Below are 17501 nucleotides of genomic sequence, written 5' to 3' on the forward strand. Positions count from 1 at the left end.
TGGTACCAAAGCACCTTAAAGGCGCTAAAAACAAGATTACAAACATCACAAAATAAACTGGTCAGACTACTACTTGACCTTACCCCCAGAACCCACCTCACCCCTGCCCACTTTGACAACCTAGGATGGCTTAGAGTAGACGACAGAGTACAGCAACTTGCAATGGGCCTGGTCTACAAGATACACTATACGACTAAGGTACCCATGTACATGTCAAAATATTTCCCAAAGGTCAGTGAATACCACAACCACTACACCAGAGGAAGCTCAACAAATCATGTTAAACCCAGATTCGGCTCAAACAAGGGACTAAACACGTTTCGCAATTATGCCACATCAATGTGGAACGCCCTACCCAAAGCTGTAAAGGAATGTGAATCCCTACCCACATTCAAAACCACTCTTAAAGAGCACCTACGGGAGGCTGCAATTCGAAACTGGCCACCGTAAATGCCCAAACCCCCCACCACCTCCTAATAGACAGTCTCCTCCCCACCGCATGTATATATTCTCTCCCCGCCGTATGTATATTTCTCTCCCACCCACCCACCCCCTCCAAATGTACAGTCTCCACCCCACCGTATGTATATTTCTCTCCCACCCACCCCCTCCTAATGTACAGTCCCCTCCCCATCATATGTATATACTCTGTCAGGATCTAGGGGTAACAGTACTGTATATTTGAATACCGTTTATGTCACAAATGTATCAGTACTAAATACCTGTATGTCCCTATGCCATAAATGTCATGTATGTTGTGTATGTCATAAATGTCGATATGAATTGAAAATGGGGGACCCTGATGGAAACAAGACAAACGTCTTTATCTGGTCTGCATCCCTTTAACAATTGTGTGTATTGAGCCGTACTGTATTGTACCCATTCTGCAATCTGTTAAATAAAGTTTTCATTCATTCATTCATGCATTGTGACTTGAGTCAGTGAGACACACACACTGCAGGGGAGAGAGATGAGACAGATAACAGTCATTCCACATGGCCTGCTCTAAAAAGAGGTAGACGGCAAAAACGGCTTTTAATCAAGAACGGACAGACCTCGACTTACGTACATGTTCATTCTTCCCATGGGCTGTTCAAAACCAGTATGTCTATGTTCAGAGATCGTATAGATTAGTTTATGTGAAGCGCCGCTACGAGACAAAGCACACGAATTTTGTGCAAACATCCACTCAAATCTGAACTGAGGGCACAGGAAATAAATGATCTAAGAGCCCAATATGATCAATCCACCAGAACCCTAATACCATTCATTCATTGCCCAACAATGTGCTAACGAATGTTCCCTGTTGTTTGTCCACATACACCTGTGATTTTCTCCACTATGAACATATGGTTCCAGGCTCACCAATGAGCACCTACTGTATACATGTGTATGAGAACAGCCCTGACACCATTCCAGCCCAGATATAAGAGGAAAAGAAAGAGAAAAGGAGCTGTTAAAGCTGTTCAGTTGTTAAGATGTGTTTAGATTGTTTACTATACAATTTGTTGAGATATAGTTAATTAATTGAGATAACAAAGAAGAAGAAAAAGCTCTTGCTTGGTATGTATTTTATTGTACTTGAAATGAGAAAAGTACATTTATTTATTATTAGAGTATTTCAGTCCCTCCAGTTCATTGTGAAAACTGACAATAAATATTTTGTTATTATTGTACTTTCTCTATTTGATTTGACGGTCAGTTGTTGACTACATACAGACTTTGATACAACTACTAGGCTACTTCAATATACAGTATATGGCACTGAATCATAACGCAAGTGACATTATGATGTTCCAGACATTTGCTTGAGGAAATCGATTAATTGTGTGTGTGTGTGTGTGTGTGTGTGTGTATACAGGCTGATAGTGTGTGTCTACAACTTCAGTGTGTGTGTGTCTACAAACTGATAGTGAGTGTGTGTGTGTGTCTACAAACTGATAGTGAGTGTGTGTTTGTGTGTGTGTCTACAGGATGATGGTTCCCTGTAGAACATTAACAGTCCGTCCAGCGATGTTCACTCTCCCGTCATGCCTCACTTCCACCTCCAACTCTCCACCTCGTCTGGAGCACTGGTAGGCTACACACATGCAGGGAGAGGTGATGTTAGTGTTAGGGCCAATTGAAGCTTCGTCAGCAGCCTAGAGGTCAGAGGTTAAACTTATAACCAGCTGATCTGGAAACAGCACAGAAAGGGTCATTTGATCTCTGTTGGTAAATCCATGATAATGAGGTGAGGTCATTTACATTTACATTTAGTCATTTAGCTGACGCTTTTATCCAAAGCGACTTACAAGTTCTGTACGACCAAGCCATCAGGAAGGGTACAACTCTATCAGCTGAGTAACAATGTTCATCAAAGTGTTGAGTGCTACAGTGTACTGTAGGTTAGTTTATTAGGACAAGTGCATGACGGTACGGTTAGTTAGGGTTAGATTTTTATTTTATTTTTTTTCAGATAATGGTTGAAGAAGTGCGTCTTTAGTCGACGGCGAAAGATTGGATGTGATTCGGCTGTCCTAACTGGGGTGGGTAGTTAATTCCACCATTGTGGGGCAAGGACTGAGAATAGGCGACTTCTCTTTGATGACCCTCCCGGAGCTTGGATAGGAGTAGGTTTGAGGCGGCCAGAAGATGCAGGGGTCTTGAGGGTGTGTAGTTAGAGACCATTGACCGGAGGTAGGCGGGAGCGGTTCCCTTTGCCGCACGGTATGCTAGGTCGAGGGCCTTGAAGCGGATTCGTCAGAGTAGAAGGTCATTCTACTCTGCTACCCCATGTAGCAAACTCCTACACAGAGCTGCCTCGATGCCTGTACGTCACACAGCCTGAAACACACTCCTACACAGAGCTGCCTGTACGTCACACAGCCTGAAACACACTCCTACACAGAGCTGCCTCTACGCCTGTACGTCACACAGCCTGAAACACACTCCTACACAGAGCTGCCTCTACGCCTGTACGTCACACAGCCTGAAACTCACTCATACACAGAGCTGCCTGTACATCACATGGCCTGAAACACAGCTCTGCCCCAAGTGCCTTATTACTGTAACAAGTTGCTCCACCTGCCGGCCAAATCCTCCCCCCTGACCGACCTTTCCATCACAGCCGAGAATGCAGCTGTGACCGCGTCCCCGACCGCCAAGAACCTTGGTGTTGTCCTCGACGACCAGTTGAACTTCTCCGCTCACATCGCAGTGACAACCAGAACCTGCAGATTCCTCCTGAGCAACGTCAGAAGGATCCGCCCCTTCCTGACAAAGAAGCCACCCAACTCCCCGTCCAATCAACAGTCATCTCCCGCCTCGACTACTGCAACGCACTGCTTGCTGGCCTTCCGGCCACTGCCACCAAGCCTCTTCAACTCATTCAGAATGCAGCGGCCCGCCTGATCTCAAACCTACCGAAGTCGGCCCATGTCACCCCACTTCTTAGGGACCTGCACTGGCTCCCCATTGCCGCACGAATCCACTTCAAGGCCCTCGACCTGGCATACCGTGTGGCAAAGGGAACCGCTCCCGCCTAACTCTGGTCAATGGTCTCTAACTACACACCCTCAAGACCCCTATGCTCTGCATCTTCTGGCCGCCTCAGACCTACTCCTATCCGAGCTCCGGGAGGGTCATCAAGGAGAAGCCACCTATTCTCAGTCCTTGCCCCACAATGGTGGAATGAACTACCCACCACAGTTAGGACAGCTGAAACCTGTCCAATCTTTCGCCGTCGACTAAAGACGCACTTCTTCAACCATTATCTGAAAGAAAAAAAGAAAAGATCTAACCCTAACTAACCTTACTGTCATGCACTTGTCCTAATATACTAACCTACACTGTAGCACTTGAACATTGTTACTCAGCTGAAAGAGTTGTGCCCTTCCTGATGACTTGTCGTACAGAACTTGTAAGTCGCTTTGGATAAAAGCATCAGCTAAATGACTAAATGTAAATGTAAGTTATTGATCTCCATGTCCAAATTCGTTTTTTTTTTTTTTTAACTTAAATTTTTTATTAACATTTATTTAGACAGACAGCACTTACAAAAAATAAATAATAAAAAATGAAGAGACTAGTATCACAATAAAAACAAAAAGAAAAAACAGTGCACATAAATATTTACATGGGTATCACATGGTTAGTTGTCTGGTTCCCCTACTGTTGTTTTCTAGGTATTTGATACAAAGGCTGATTGTGTATCTTCCATAAACAGGCATAAACAGGTAATTCCTACTCAAAGACAATAAATGCTGACTAAGGTTTGTATGTGTGATCTGGGTCCAGAGACCCTCCTTGAGTTTCTTTCTTCCCTTCTCCTTCGTCCTTTCTTTCTTTTCTCTTGTTTATTAACTTTCACTTTGCCTTTTGTTTCACCCATTCACAAACCACATCATCCCTGAATATTTAATAACACACCGTTAAACAGACATAAATAATAAGGTATAAAAGCATTCAGCACTTGTAATATCCCAAAAACAAAATAGATAATATTAACTAAAGTACAGGTGTGTGACATGGGTTCATAGACCCTGCTTGAACATCTTTCCTCCTTTACCCTTCGCTCTCTTGTGTTGCATTTGGTTCTTCCTCTGTGATGTCGTTCTCGTTCCTTTTATAATCCTCCCACTTTCCCCATCTTTCCCCAAATTTCTCTTCCTGTAACCTCAGCATGTGTGTTATCCTTTCCATATCCTGTATTTCTTCCACTATTCCTACCCATTTTGCTATTGTCGGTGGGTCTTCCTTATACCACAGTCTCGTTATTGCTTTTCTGGCCGCTATCAACATTATCTTTATTAAATATTTGTCCCCCCCTTGTATTCCCTCGTGTGTCAGGTCTCCTAAGTAAAGCACCAGTCCTGTTTGTGGTATCCCGTATCCTAATATTCTGATCATTGCTTCCCCTATCTGTCTCCTCCCAATACCCCTTCAGCTTCTGACATCCCCAGAATATGTGCGTGTGATTTGCCCCCTCCTTCCCACACATCCTCCAGCATGCTTTTTGTGTTGGTGCATATTTTCCCTTCAGCTCTGGGGTTATAAAGAATCTGATTATGTTTTTCCATCCAAATTCTTTCCATATTCTCGATCCTGTTGTTGAATGTTGTACCTCGCATATGTTCCCCCATTCCTTCCCTGTTATTTCTATCTCTAGCTCTCTCTCCCATTTCTCCCTTATGTAATCGGTCGTGTGTCCCTTGCTGGTCATTATAGCCCGGTATATTGCTGATATTACACTTCCTTGCCCCCCTTCGTATGCCCATACTATCATCTTTATTATTCCATTCTGTTCCTCGTCTTTGGCCCCCCTTATTTCTTTGTTGTAGTAGTCTCTAACCTGTAGATATCTGAAGTGGTCCCTGTTTTCTAGTCCAAATTTCTCCTTTAATTTTTGTAGTGTCTGCATTTCTCCCTTCTCTATCATTTTGCATATTGCTGTTGCCCCCCCCTCTCCCACCTTCTGAATCCATGGTCTAACCTCCCTGGTTTGAATCTCTTGTCATGTGCTACCCATCTCAGGACCCCTGACTGCTTCTCCAATTTGTGTGTTTTTACTACTCTGTTCCATATGGTCAAGGTGTATTTGGTGATTGGATCTAATAGTCCCTCTTTTTCTTTAAATAGTTCCCTATCCCCCACCAGAGCTTGTACCTTGTATCCCTCCCCTTCTTTTTCAATGTCTTTCCATCTTGCCTCATATCTGTCGTTACACCAGCACGTCACTGCTCTCAGTTGTGCTGCATAGTAATAATCTTGTAGGCTGGGTACTGCCATCCCTCCCTCTTCCTTTGGTAGTTGTAGTGTTTTATATCTGACCCGTGGTCTTCTCCCCGCCCATATGAACCTCGATATCAGTCTGTCCCACTCCCTGAATTGATTCTGTGGTATTTGTATCGGTAGTGACTGGAATAGGTACAGTAACCTTGATAGTATGTTCATTTTAATGACCTCTATTCTTGAATTGAAGTCCAAGGGCATTACTGTCCATCTCTCTAGGTCTCTCTTGATGTTCTGATTTATCTGTGTATAATTCGCCTCAAACAGTTTCTCCACCCCTCTCGTGATGTTCACCCCTAAGTATTTAATCTTGTCCATGTCCCATCTTATCCCGTACTGTTCTCTAATTTCCGTCGTTGGAGAGTAGTTCCATGCTAAGGTCTGTGTCTTTGTCACGTTTAGTTTGTATCCTGAGTAGTGACCATATTCCTTCAGTAGATCCATCAGTGCCGGGAAGCTCTTTTCTGGTTGCCTCATGTATACTATCACGTCGTCTGCAAATAAGCCTAGTTTATATTCCGTTCCCTTTATCCTTACTCCCTTGATGTCCTCGGTCTGCCTGATCAGTTGTGCCAGTGGTTCTATGAAAACGGCGAAGAGCGTCGGTGAGAGACAACATCCCTGTCTGGTAGCCCTCTCTAATCTGATTCTATCCGTCAAGCTGCCATTCACCTTAACCCTCGCTGTCGGCTCTTGATATAGCGCCTTGATCATCTTCATCGCCCTCCCGTTCAGTCCGAACCTCATCAATGTTTTATATAAAAATGTCCAGCTCACACTGTCGAATGCTTTTTCTGCATCTAGGCTAACCAGTACCGCGCTACCTCCTTGTTTTTGTATCTCCTCTACTATGTGTAATGTCTTTCTCACGTTGTCCTGTGTCTGTCTCCCTTTAATAAATCCAGTTTGATCTTCATCTATAATGTCTGGCATAAACGTCTCAAATCTTTTTGATATTATCGATGTATACATCTTGTAATCTACGTTGAGTATGGACACAGGTCTGAAACTACTACATAATTCCCTATCCTTCCCTTCCTTCGGTATCGTGGTGATTATGGCTTCCTTCCACGAGGGGGGCATTTTCCCCTCTTCCATCGTGTGTCTGAACGCCGCCCCTAACATGGGTGCTAATTCAGTTCTAAATGTCTTGTAGAATTCCGATGGGAATCCGTCGCTCCCCGGAGACTTGTTGTTTTTAGCTCTACTAATTGCATCTTCCAGTTCTTGTTCCGTAATTATTTTATTTAACTCTTCATTCTGTTCTTTCCCTATCGATGGTAACTCTAGCTTCTCCAGATATGTTTCTATTTCCTCTTCTCCCGCTGCTTTTGGCTGTGTGTATAATTTCTCATAGTATTCTCTAAATGTCCTCTCTATTTCAGCTGGGTCCCTCAATATTTCATTAGTCTTTGTATCCCTTATTGTGTGTATCGTGTTCAACTTCTGTTGCGTTCTAATTCTCCTAGCTAGCAGTCTGGTCGCTTTTGGTCCCCCTTCATAGTACGTTTGTTTCATGAACCTCGCTTTCTTTTCTATTTCCGTCAATAATTCCCTATTTATCCTGGCCTTTACTTCTTTGATTTCTCCGAGCGTTTCCTGTTCTTTTGATATCTGGTGTCTCCCCTCTAGCTTCTTTAGCTTCCCTATCAGATTGTGATATGTCTCCGTTCTGGCCTTCTTCAGCATTGCTGTTTTTTCCATCAATTTCCCCCTTATCACTACCTTCAGTGTGTCCCATAGAATGTTCGGGTCTACCGCCCCGTTGTCATTTTCTTCCTTATATCTGGCTATCTCCTCCTTGATCTGACTCACCACCCCTTTGTTATTTAATATTCCTACATTTAGTCTCCAAATCGTGTTCCTCCGTCTCCCTTCTAGATCTACTGTCAGATATATGGCACTGTGATCCGATATGTCCGCCACTCCTATACTGCTCTCCCGTGCCCTGTAACTGTCCCCCGTCGTCATCAAAAAGTAGTCTATTCTCGCATACGTCACGTGTGGGTGTGAGTAATGTGTGTATTCCCTGTCCATGGCGTGCATCTCCCTCCAAACGTCTGTAATTCCCATTTCCGTCATCTGAATATTCATATATCTACTGATGGGCGCCCGTCCTTTTCTAGTACTCGTGGTGTCTAGGTCGTGATTCAGTACTACGTTAAAATCTCCCGTGCATATCAATATCCCTTCTAGTTCCATCACTATCATGTCAAAAATGGTCTCATATAAATCCCTCTCACTCTCTGGGGGTGCATAAACATTTACTAACGTAACCATTTGGCCCTCCATTTTCCCCTTCACCAAAACAAACCTTCCCTCCTTGTCTCTTACTTCCTTGATCAATTCAAATTTGACTGTGTTTTTGATTAACGTGATTACTCCTCTCCTCGGGTTTTGTTCAAAGGAACTATAGTATGCATTTTCATATCCAAATCTCTTCAGTTTCTCATGACCCTGTGCTACCAAATGTGTCTCCTGCAGAAAAATCACTTCCATCTCACTTTTTTTACATTTCAACATCACTTTGCCCCTTTTTATCGCATTATTCATTCCATTAACGTTTAACGACATCATTTTTATACCTTTAACCCTTGTCATCTTTCTTCTTCTTTCGTCTGTCAGTCCCCCCCATGTCACACTCATTCCCCCCTCCGGTTGGAGCCTCCGCTCTCTTCACCGAATACATATAATGATTAACATAAATAAAAAACATAAACTTTAGATAAAGTGCTCCCAAGGCGTTCGGGGGGTCCCTGTGTCCCCCCCTGTCCCCTGCTGGTGGGTGAGGGGTAATTGCCCTCCTAGCGAGGGGCCCCCTCCTGACGGCTTGGGGGTTTGAAACCCTTGCCCCCAATCGCTCGTCATATTTGTCCAGCTTTCTTACTGTTTTTTTTTGCTTTCGAGCTCCTGGTCAAAAAGCGCTCTGTCCTTCCTTTTGATCAAAGACCCTCTTTTCTTGTTCCCTCTCAATGTGACTCATATGTTTCATTGACCCTCCTTCCTCCCATATCCGTGTGCGGTGTCTCCCGTGTATCACTTATTATTTTCTTTTCCTCTCCTCTATTTTCTATGTGATGTCCATTTATCCCCTTAATCCCTCCCAACTGTGTTACTCACAGCGTGTTTCTATGTATCTGTTTCAGTATGGTCTGTGTCTCGCCTATCAAACCTAGTTATATTTCCATTTATTTCCTCCATCAGCTTGTGTATTATGTGTCCATGTATACGTTACGTTCATTTCTATATCCTGCCTCTACCTGGGAATGTGTGCTTATGCATATGTTATTTCAGTTTCTATACTTTGTCTCTATTTGAATAGTTTTTTCAATCTCTTGTGCGTGTACTCATCCGTTCGTCTCCTCCCGCCTCCTCATCCGTCTCCGTCCTCGCTCCGTCACGTTTCACCTCCGCCTTCTCCTCTCTCCTCCCTCCGGTTTCGGTCTTCCACTCTGATCCATCTGCGGGCTCCTTCCAATCTCTGTTGCAGGCTCCGCGTCTGTTCCTCCCGCCTCCTTCCTTCTCCGTCCTCCGCCATCCTCATCCCTCGCCGTCTCATCTCTCGCTCCGCTTCTCGTGCTGTCGCGTACATCGCCGCTCCTTCCCCCCAGTGAATCCTTAGCGAGGTCATGGGTGACTGGAATCTCATTCCGTTTTCTTTCAGAATTCTCTTCAGTCCCGCGTAGGACCTGCGTGTTATCGCTACCGCTGTCGAGTAGTCGTGATCAAATGATAGTCTTTTCCCTTCGATTTCAATCTTCTTGGTCCACGCGGTTCTGAGTACCAATTCCTTAACCTCGAATCTCAGAAAGTTAATAATCACCGCCCTCGGAGGTCTGTCCGGTTGTGGTCTCGGAGCCAACGCCCTGTGGGCCCTCTGTATCTCCATTTTTTCCAGTCCCGTTTCCTTCATTTGTTCTTTGATAAGTTTTTCCACATATAGGGTCACCGATTCCCCTTCGACTCCTTCTTTCAGTCCCCATATTCTGATGTTATTTCTCCGTGACCTCCCCTCCATGTCCGACATCTTTGTCTCCATCTGTTCTTGTTTCTGAATCACACATGTTAATACCTCGTGTATCTCCGTGTTCCATTCCTCCGCGTGAGCCGTCCTAGTCTGTAACTCGGTCACGTTTCTGTTCTGTTCCGCCATCTTCTCCTCCACCCTTTTGATTTCTGTATTCATTTCACCTCTGAAGTCCTCCTGTTCCTTCCTCAATTCCTCCCGTAGCTTCCCAATATCATTCCTTATCGTGTCCGTGTTCAGTTTTATCGCCGCTGTTATGTTCTCCAGTATCCCGGCCTGCATGTTCACGGCCCATCCTGGCATTACCGTGTCTGCCTCAGCGGTACCTCCCCCTTCTTTCGCCTGGCTTTTCTCGGCTTCGCTCCGGGGATTCTGTTTCTTCGGATTCTCTCCTTCTCGTATGTTCTCCATTTCTATTTCCTTCACAATCGTTGTCTCTTCCTTACTTCTCGTGAGCATTTTCCTTTTTAATTACTTTTCGGGTCTTTTTTTATCCGTTTTTTCACTCATTTGACCAGGAGCTCTTTCGCACGTGTGTTACCCGTCTGCTCTCATACCGGAAGTCCCAAATTCGTTTTTAAAGTAAATGCTGTAAACACTTTGAACTGCATGTATACAGAGTATCACAGATTGTCTGAACATTTAGGAATTATGCAGTGATATATAGATCAGTAATAAACACATTATTTATTATATAGATGACAGTGATAGACATCTTATTGATGTTATAGATGGCAGTGATATACATCTTATTGATTATATACTGTAGATGACAGTGATATACAGTACATCTTATTTATTATATAGATTACAGTGATAAGACATCTTATTGATGATATAGATGACAGTGATAGACATGTCATTGATTATATAAATGACAGTGATAGACATGTTATTGATGATATAGATGACAGTGATAGACATGTCATTGATGATATAGATGACAGTGATAGACATCTTATTGATTATATAGATGACAGTGATAGACATGTTATTGATTATATAGATGAAAATGATAGACATGTTATTGATGCTATAGATCAGTGGTTCCCAAAGTCGGGGTCGCGACCCAAAGGTGGGCCGCGAGCAGCCACGGGAGGGCCGCGAGATGATTTAAAAAAAATTGCCACTGAACTTAGAAGCAGGCCAGGACAGTGTTTCTAGTTGTATTATACAATTCTATTCTATTGTATTCTAAAATGTGACTATATGGTTTTATATTAACTTAATAAATAAACAAAAACGAAAAATCTACTTATTTCAACGAACATTTCAAACTAAATAACAGATTATGCACATAAAACGCTGAAAACAACCGAAGCAACAATAGTATTTTAATGAGGCTATTATTATTATCATTATTATTTTGCAACAAGTTAGCCCTCTCATAAATAGCACATATAAATGAATAACTAACTTGAACTAACTTAATAGGATTGAAGTGATATTTGACTTAAAAAATCGGTCGCCTGGCAAAAAAAGAAAAAAAAGAAAGCCTGACGATGTGCATTGGGCCGCGGCTCTCTGACGCCTTATTTTCTGGGTCCCGGCCTGAAAAGTTTGGGAACCCCTGCTATAGATGACAGTGATACATATCTTATTGATGATATAGATTACAATGATAGATAGCCATGTTATTGATGATATAGATGACTGATAGACCTACCCAACATCTTGGTCTTTCCCAGTTTCTCTGACCAGTAGCTGGCAAGGACAGTGTGGGCTGAACCTACAGACAGGCAGGCAGACAGACAGACAGACAGACAGACAGACAGACAGACAGACAGACAGACAGACAGACAGACAGACAGACAGACAGACAGACAGACAGACAGACAGACAGACAGACAGACAGACAGACAGACAGACAGACAGACAGACAGACAGACAGACAGACAGACAGACAGACAGACAGACAGACAGAAACATTAACTAACATTAGTACAAAAACACAACACAGCATGCGTGTTTGTTTTTGTTTGTTTGTTTGTTGTTTGTACGTACCGGTAACAGGATCCTCTGGGATGCCGTTCCAGGGAGCAAAGTACCTGGAGTAGAAATCATAACCTGGCTGACAGTCTGGAGCTCCTGATGAAGATACATTAGTTACAGTTCAAAATGAAAAGTCCCTTTTTATGTTGTGCGCTCCATTGACACAGCAATGCTGTCTGTCTGTCTGTCTGTCTGTCTGTCTGTCTGTCTGTCTGTCTGTCTGTCTGTCTGTCTGTCTGTCTGTCTGTCTGTAGCAGCTGCATTACCACAGTCACTGACAGACATACGCCTGGTGTGTCTGTAGCAGCTCCATTACCACAGTCTGTCTGTGGCAGCTGCATTATCACTCATTGAGAGTGTGAGACTGGTGTGACTAGTGTGACTGATGTGACTGATGTGACTGATGTGACTGATGTGACTGATGTGACTGATGTGACTAGTGTGACTGGTGTGACTGATGTGACTAGTGTGACTGGTGTGACTGGTGTGACTGATGTGACTAGTGTGACTGGTGTGACTGATGTGACTGATGTGACTGATGTGACTGGTGTGACTGGTGTGACTGATGTGACTGATGTGACTAGTGTGACTGATGTGACTGATGTGACTAGTGTGACTGATGTGACTGGTGTGACTGGTGTGACTAGTATGACTGATGTGACTGATGTGACTGGTGTGACTAGTGTGACTGATGTGACTAGTGTGACTGATGTGACTAGTGTGACTGATGTGACTGGTGTGACTAGTGTGACTGATGTGACTGGTGTGACTGATGTGACTGGTGTGACTGGTGTGACTAGTGTGACTAGTGTGACTAGTGTGACTGATGTGACTGGTGTGACTAGTGTGACTAGTGTGACTGATGTGACTGGTGTGACTGGTGTGACTAGTGTGACTGATGTGACTGGTGTGACTAGTGTGACTAGTGTGACTGATGTGACTGGTGTGACTGGTGTGACTAGTATGACTGATGTGACTAGTGTGACTAGTGTGACTGGTGTGACTAGTGTGACTGATGTGACTAGTGTGACTGATGTGACTGATGTGACTGGTGTGACTGATGTGACTGGTGTGACTGGTGTGACTAGTGTGACTAGTGTGACTGGTGTGACTGGTGTGACTAGTGTGACTGATGTGACTAGTGTGACTGATGTGACTGGTGTGACTAGTGTGACTAGTGTGACTGGTGTGACTAGTGTGACTGATGTGACTAGTGTGACTGATGTGACTGATGTGACTGGTGTGACTGATGTGACTGGTGTGACTGGTGTGACTAGTGTGACTAGTGTGACTGGTGTGACTGGTGTGACTGGTGTGACTGGTGTGACTAGTGTGACTGATGTGACTGGTGTGACTGATGTGACTGGTGTGACTAGTGTGACTAGTGTGACTAGTGTGACTGGTGTGACTGGTGTGACTGATGTGACTGGTGTGACTGGTGTGACTGGTGTGACTAGTGTGACTGGTGTGACTGATGTGACTTGTGTGACTGATGTGACTAGTGTGACTGATGTGACTAGTGTGACTGATGTGACTGATGTGACTAGTGTGACTGATGTGACTAGTGTGACTAGTGTGACTGATGTGACTGATGTGACTGGTGTGACTGGTGTGACTAGTGTGACTGATGTGACTAGTGTGACTGATGTGACTAGTGTGACTGATGTGACTAGTGTGACTGATGTGACTGATGTGACTAGTGTGACTGATGTGACTAGTGTGACTGATGTGACTAGTGTGACTGATGTGACTGATGTGACTGGTGTGACTAGTGTGACTGGTGTGACTGGTGTGACTGGTGTGACTAGTGTGACTGATGTGACTAGTGTGACTGATGTGACTGATGTGACTAGTGTGACTGATGTGACTAGTGTGACTGATGTGACTGATGTGACTAGTGTGACTGATGTGACTGGTGTGACTGATGTGACTGATGTGACTGATGTGACTGGTGTGACTGGTGTGACTGGTGTGACTAGTGTGACTGGTGTGACTGATGTGACTGATGTGACTGATGTGACTAGTGTGACTGATGTGACTGATGTGACTAGTGTGACTGATGTGACTGGTGTGACTGATGTGACTGGTGTGACTGATGTGACTGGTGTGACTAGTGTGACTGGTGAGACTGGTGTGACTGGTGTGACTAGTGTGACTGGTGTGACTGGTGTGACTGGTGTGACTAGTGTGACTGGTGTGACTGGTGTGACTGGTGAGACTAGTGTGACTGGTGAGACTGGTGTGACTGGTGTGACTAGTGTGACTGGTGTGACTGGTGTGACTGGTGTGACTAGTGTGACTGGTGAGACTAGTGTGACTGGTGTGACTGGTGTGACTAGTGTGACTGGTGAGACTAGTGTGACTGGTGTGACTAGTGTGACTAGTGTGACTGATGTGACTGGTGTGACTGGTGTGACTGGTATGACTAGTGTGACTGGTGTGACTAGTGTGACTGGTGTGACTGATGTGACTAGTGTGACTGGTGTGACTGATGAGACTAGTGTGACTGGTGTGACTGGTGAGACTAGTGTGACTGGTGAGACTGGTGAGACTAGTGTGACTGGTGAGACTAGTGTGACTGGTGAGACTGGTGTGACTGGTGAGACTAGTGTGACTGGTGAGACTAGTGTGACTAGTGTGACTGGTGAGACTAGTGTGACTGGTGAGACTGGTGTGACTAGTGAGACTAGTGTGACTGGTGCGACTGGTGTGACTGGTGAGACTAGTGTGACTGGTGTGACTAGTGTGACTAGTGTGACTGGTGAGACTGGTGAGACTAGTGTGACTGGTGTGACTAGTGTGACTAGTGTGACTGGTGAGACTGGTGTGACTAGTGAGACTAGTGTGACTGGTGTGACTGGTGTGACTGGTGTGACTGGTGTGACTGGTGAGACTGGTGTGACTAGTGAGACTAGTGTGACTGGTATGACTAGTGTGACTGGTGAGACTGGTGTGACTAGTGTGACTGGTGAGACTGGTGTGACTAGTGTGACTGGTGTGACTGGTGTGACTGGTGAGACTGGTTGCATTTCCTTCAAACTCCCGCAACGTATACATCAGAATGAAGTTTAGAACCTGTGCGGAATAAACTGAAATGGGATGTAGACTCATTAAAATACCTGGGTGTGAACCTGCTAAGGGATATCTTAAGAATATTTGACCGCAACTACGGCCCTTTAAATGTAAAACTAAAGTCAGACATATTAAGATGGAGCCTCATCCCCTTAAGTTTAAGCTCCAGGGTGGACTCAATAAAGATGAACATCTTACCGAGATTGTTATACCTATTTCAGACCCTCCCAGTGGAGATACCCACTAAGCAATTCATGGAGTGGGATAGATTAATATCGAGATATCTTTGGCAGGGGAAACAACCCATAATCAGATATAAAACACTACAGATAAGAAAAGACTACTTTTATGCAGCCCAACTGAGGCCAATAGTATGTTGGTGCGCCCCATCGTACTCAGCAAGATGGAAGGAAATTGAAAGTGTAATGGCAGATGGGGTCCAACTAGCAGCAATAGTGGCAGATAATTAATTAACTCATTCAGCGCTAGGGGTCGTTGTTTACCTTCTGGGTAGAATGCCATCGCTTTGTTCAATGGGGAGAAAGCCAAACTTGCGAGTGCTTAAAATATATGAAATATTATAGCTATGGATCTAATAACACTGTCGATTGTCAGTGAGTTGCTTCTGGTCAACATGCAAGAAACAGATTGTTTTTTCATCCGTACATTTCCGTTTTATACCGTTTTGAATACGAGTATAGTTTGGGTGATTCTTAGTAATCCCAGGAAAATAGCCCTTTAGTGAAATCCAGTTATCACGTTGTCATTTTTCGCCTGATTATCAAATCTTCCTGAAATCAACGCTAGATTATCGTTATTATCCGTCCTCATGCACGCATCAAATGGGGCTTGTAGCCGGGCGCTCAATAGCGAGTGCAATAGCGGCCGAAGGCGTTAGAGGGCGGTATTGGCCAGCTCAGACACATTCAGAACAATATGCACAGGCTGCCCCGATGAATTATGAATGGCAATAGCGAATAAAATAAATAGCGATTAAAACCCGACTTTTCTCGTGATTAGCGCTCAAGCGATGGCGAGTTAACCCGACTTTTCTCGTGAATGGCGCCCAATGAGTTAATAGACAACATGATTTTTTTTTACTGGATTCATGTAGCACTGAGAATTTGGCAGGACACGATAAAGCTGTGTGGAGTGAGGGGTCCCCTTAGAATGTTGAGATGGTGTGCATATGATTCCGATTTCCCTCCCAACAAAACAGATGGCAGATTTAAAGGATGGATAGAAAAGGGCCTAACAAACTATTTTTCTTTTGTCCACAAGGGGGTGTTCCAAAGCTTTGAATCTCTACAGAGAATACACGGACTGGAGCAAAAATATTTCTTTAGATACCTTCAGGCACAACATTATTTCAACCAACATTTTGTGGGAGAAAAAGAAACGGGAGAATCAGTAATCATGGAAGTGTTTATCAAAATGTAATAGGATCGTCTCCCGAATATACGGAGGACTCTGCCAGGCCAAATTGAAATCAACTAATACAATGTATATAAAGGAGAAATGGGAAAAATAATGCAATATGTCAATCTCAGGAGAGGTCTGGGATCGATTATGTACACAACAATGGGAAACAACAGGCTCCAACAACTGGAGGGAATTTGGATGGAAGAACCTAGTAAGGTTTTTTATCACCCCATTGCAGAAAAGACATCAGGGGACCGGGGAAGGATGCTGGAGATCCTGTGGTCTAAACGAAGCTAATCATTCACATTATATTCTGGGAATGCCAAACTCTGGTACCATACTGGCAAGAGATACACAGGAACTTAGAAGCCATTTTTGAGACTGACATCCCCTTTGAATTCGACACCTTATACCTAGGAAACATATCCTACGAAAAATGGGACTTGATAAGACACCAGACACACATACTACATAACACTAGGACAGATAGAGTTTAGTGGAGAGGAGGTGAGGTAGGAGCAAAGTATTGAGAAGAGAGATTGTTGTTGACGGAGTTTGTGTGGTGAGAGGTAGTGAGAAGAGAGGTGAAGGCGAGAAGGTGTCCATTGTGTACTGGACCCTAGACTGGCTGAGAAACCCCCTTGTGTACTGACCCTGGACCGGAAGACAACTCTGAGTATTGAACAATCCATTCTTTTGTACGAGAGCCTGATACGTGTTTTGACCCCGGACTGTTATTGGATTACCCTATTGCCCATTGGACTTGTGCTGTTAAACAATAAATATCATTTATTTATTGAAATTGTGCTTGTGTGGACATTGAAACGGTTTGTTTTGGTCTGTGTCGAGCTTGAACAACACCAGGGCCCTATTCCCCGTACCTGGTTCAACTAAGTCGATCAAAAGTCCCATTATCCAGATTCAATTAACCCGATGTTTGAATCTGCGCTTTCCCTGTTCCTCGAACGCTGATTCAGCCTAGTTAATTCGAACCAGACTTGATACTCAGGATAAGTGCGCACGGCCGCCTCACCTGAAAAGACAGCAGGTGTCGATCGCAGAAATCCTGATTTTCTAACGGTATTGATTGATTGATTGATTGATTTAAAACTTTATTAACAGATTGCAGAATGGGTACAATACAGTACGGCTCAATAGCCTCGCCGACAAGTTAAATTCATAATCTATAGGCTAATGTTAAGTCCCTCATTACCCC

The 17501-nt window shown here is 44.1% G+C and overlaps 1 protein-coding gene across 1 annotated transcript in view; it reads right to left on the bottom strand.

Moving 5' to 3' along the window:
* Window positions 1-1967: 1967 nt before the first annotated feature.
* LOC311228380 (phenazine biosynthesis-like domain-containing protein 1) overlaps window positions 1968-17501 on the bottom strand; it is a gene marked incomplete at both ends in the record, with an annotated part of 68593 nt that continues 53059 nt past the window's right edge. Inside the window, 3 exons of the mRNA XM_084314288.1 lie at window positions 1968-2080; window positions 11466-11528; window positions 11804-11887. Coding sequence (XP_084170414.1) covers window positions 1968-2080; window positions 11466-11528; window positions 11804-11887 — 260 coding nt within the window. The remainder of the gene's footprint in view (window positions 2081-11465; window positions 11529-11803; window positions 11888-17501) is intronic.

Source organism: Notolepis coatsorum (assembly GCF_963971535.1).
Source record: "Notolepis coatsorum genome assembly, chromosome: 1".
Classification (NCBI taxonomy): domain Eukaryota; kingdom Metazoa; phylum Chordata; class Actinopteri; order Aulopiformes; family Paralepididae; genus Notolepis; species Notolepis coatsorum.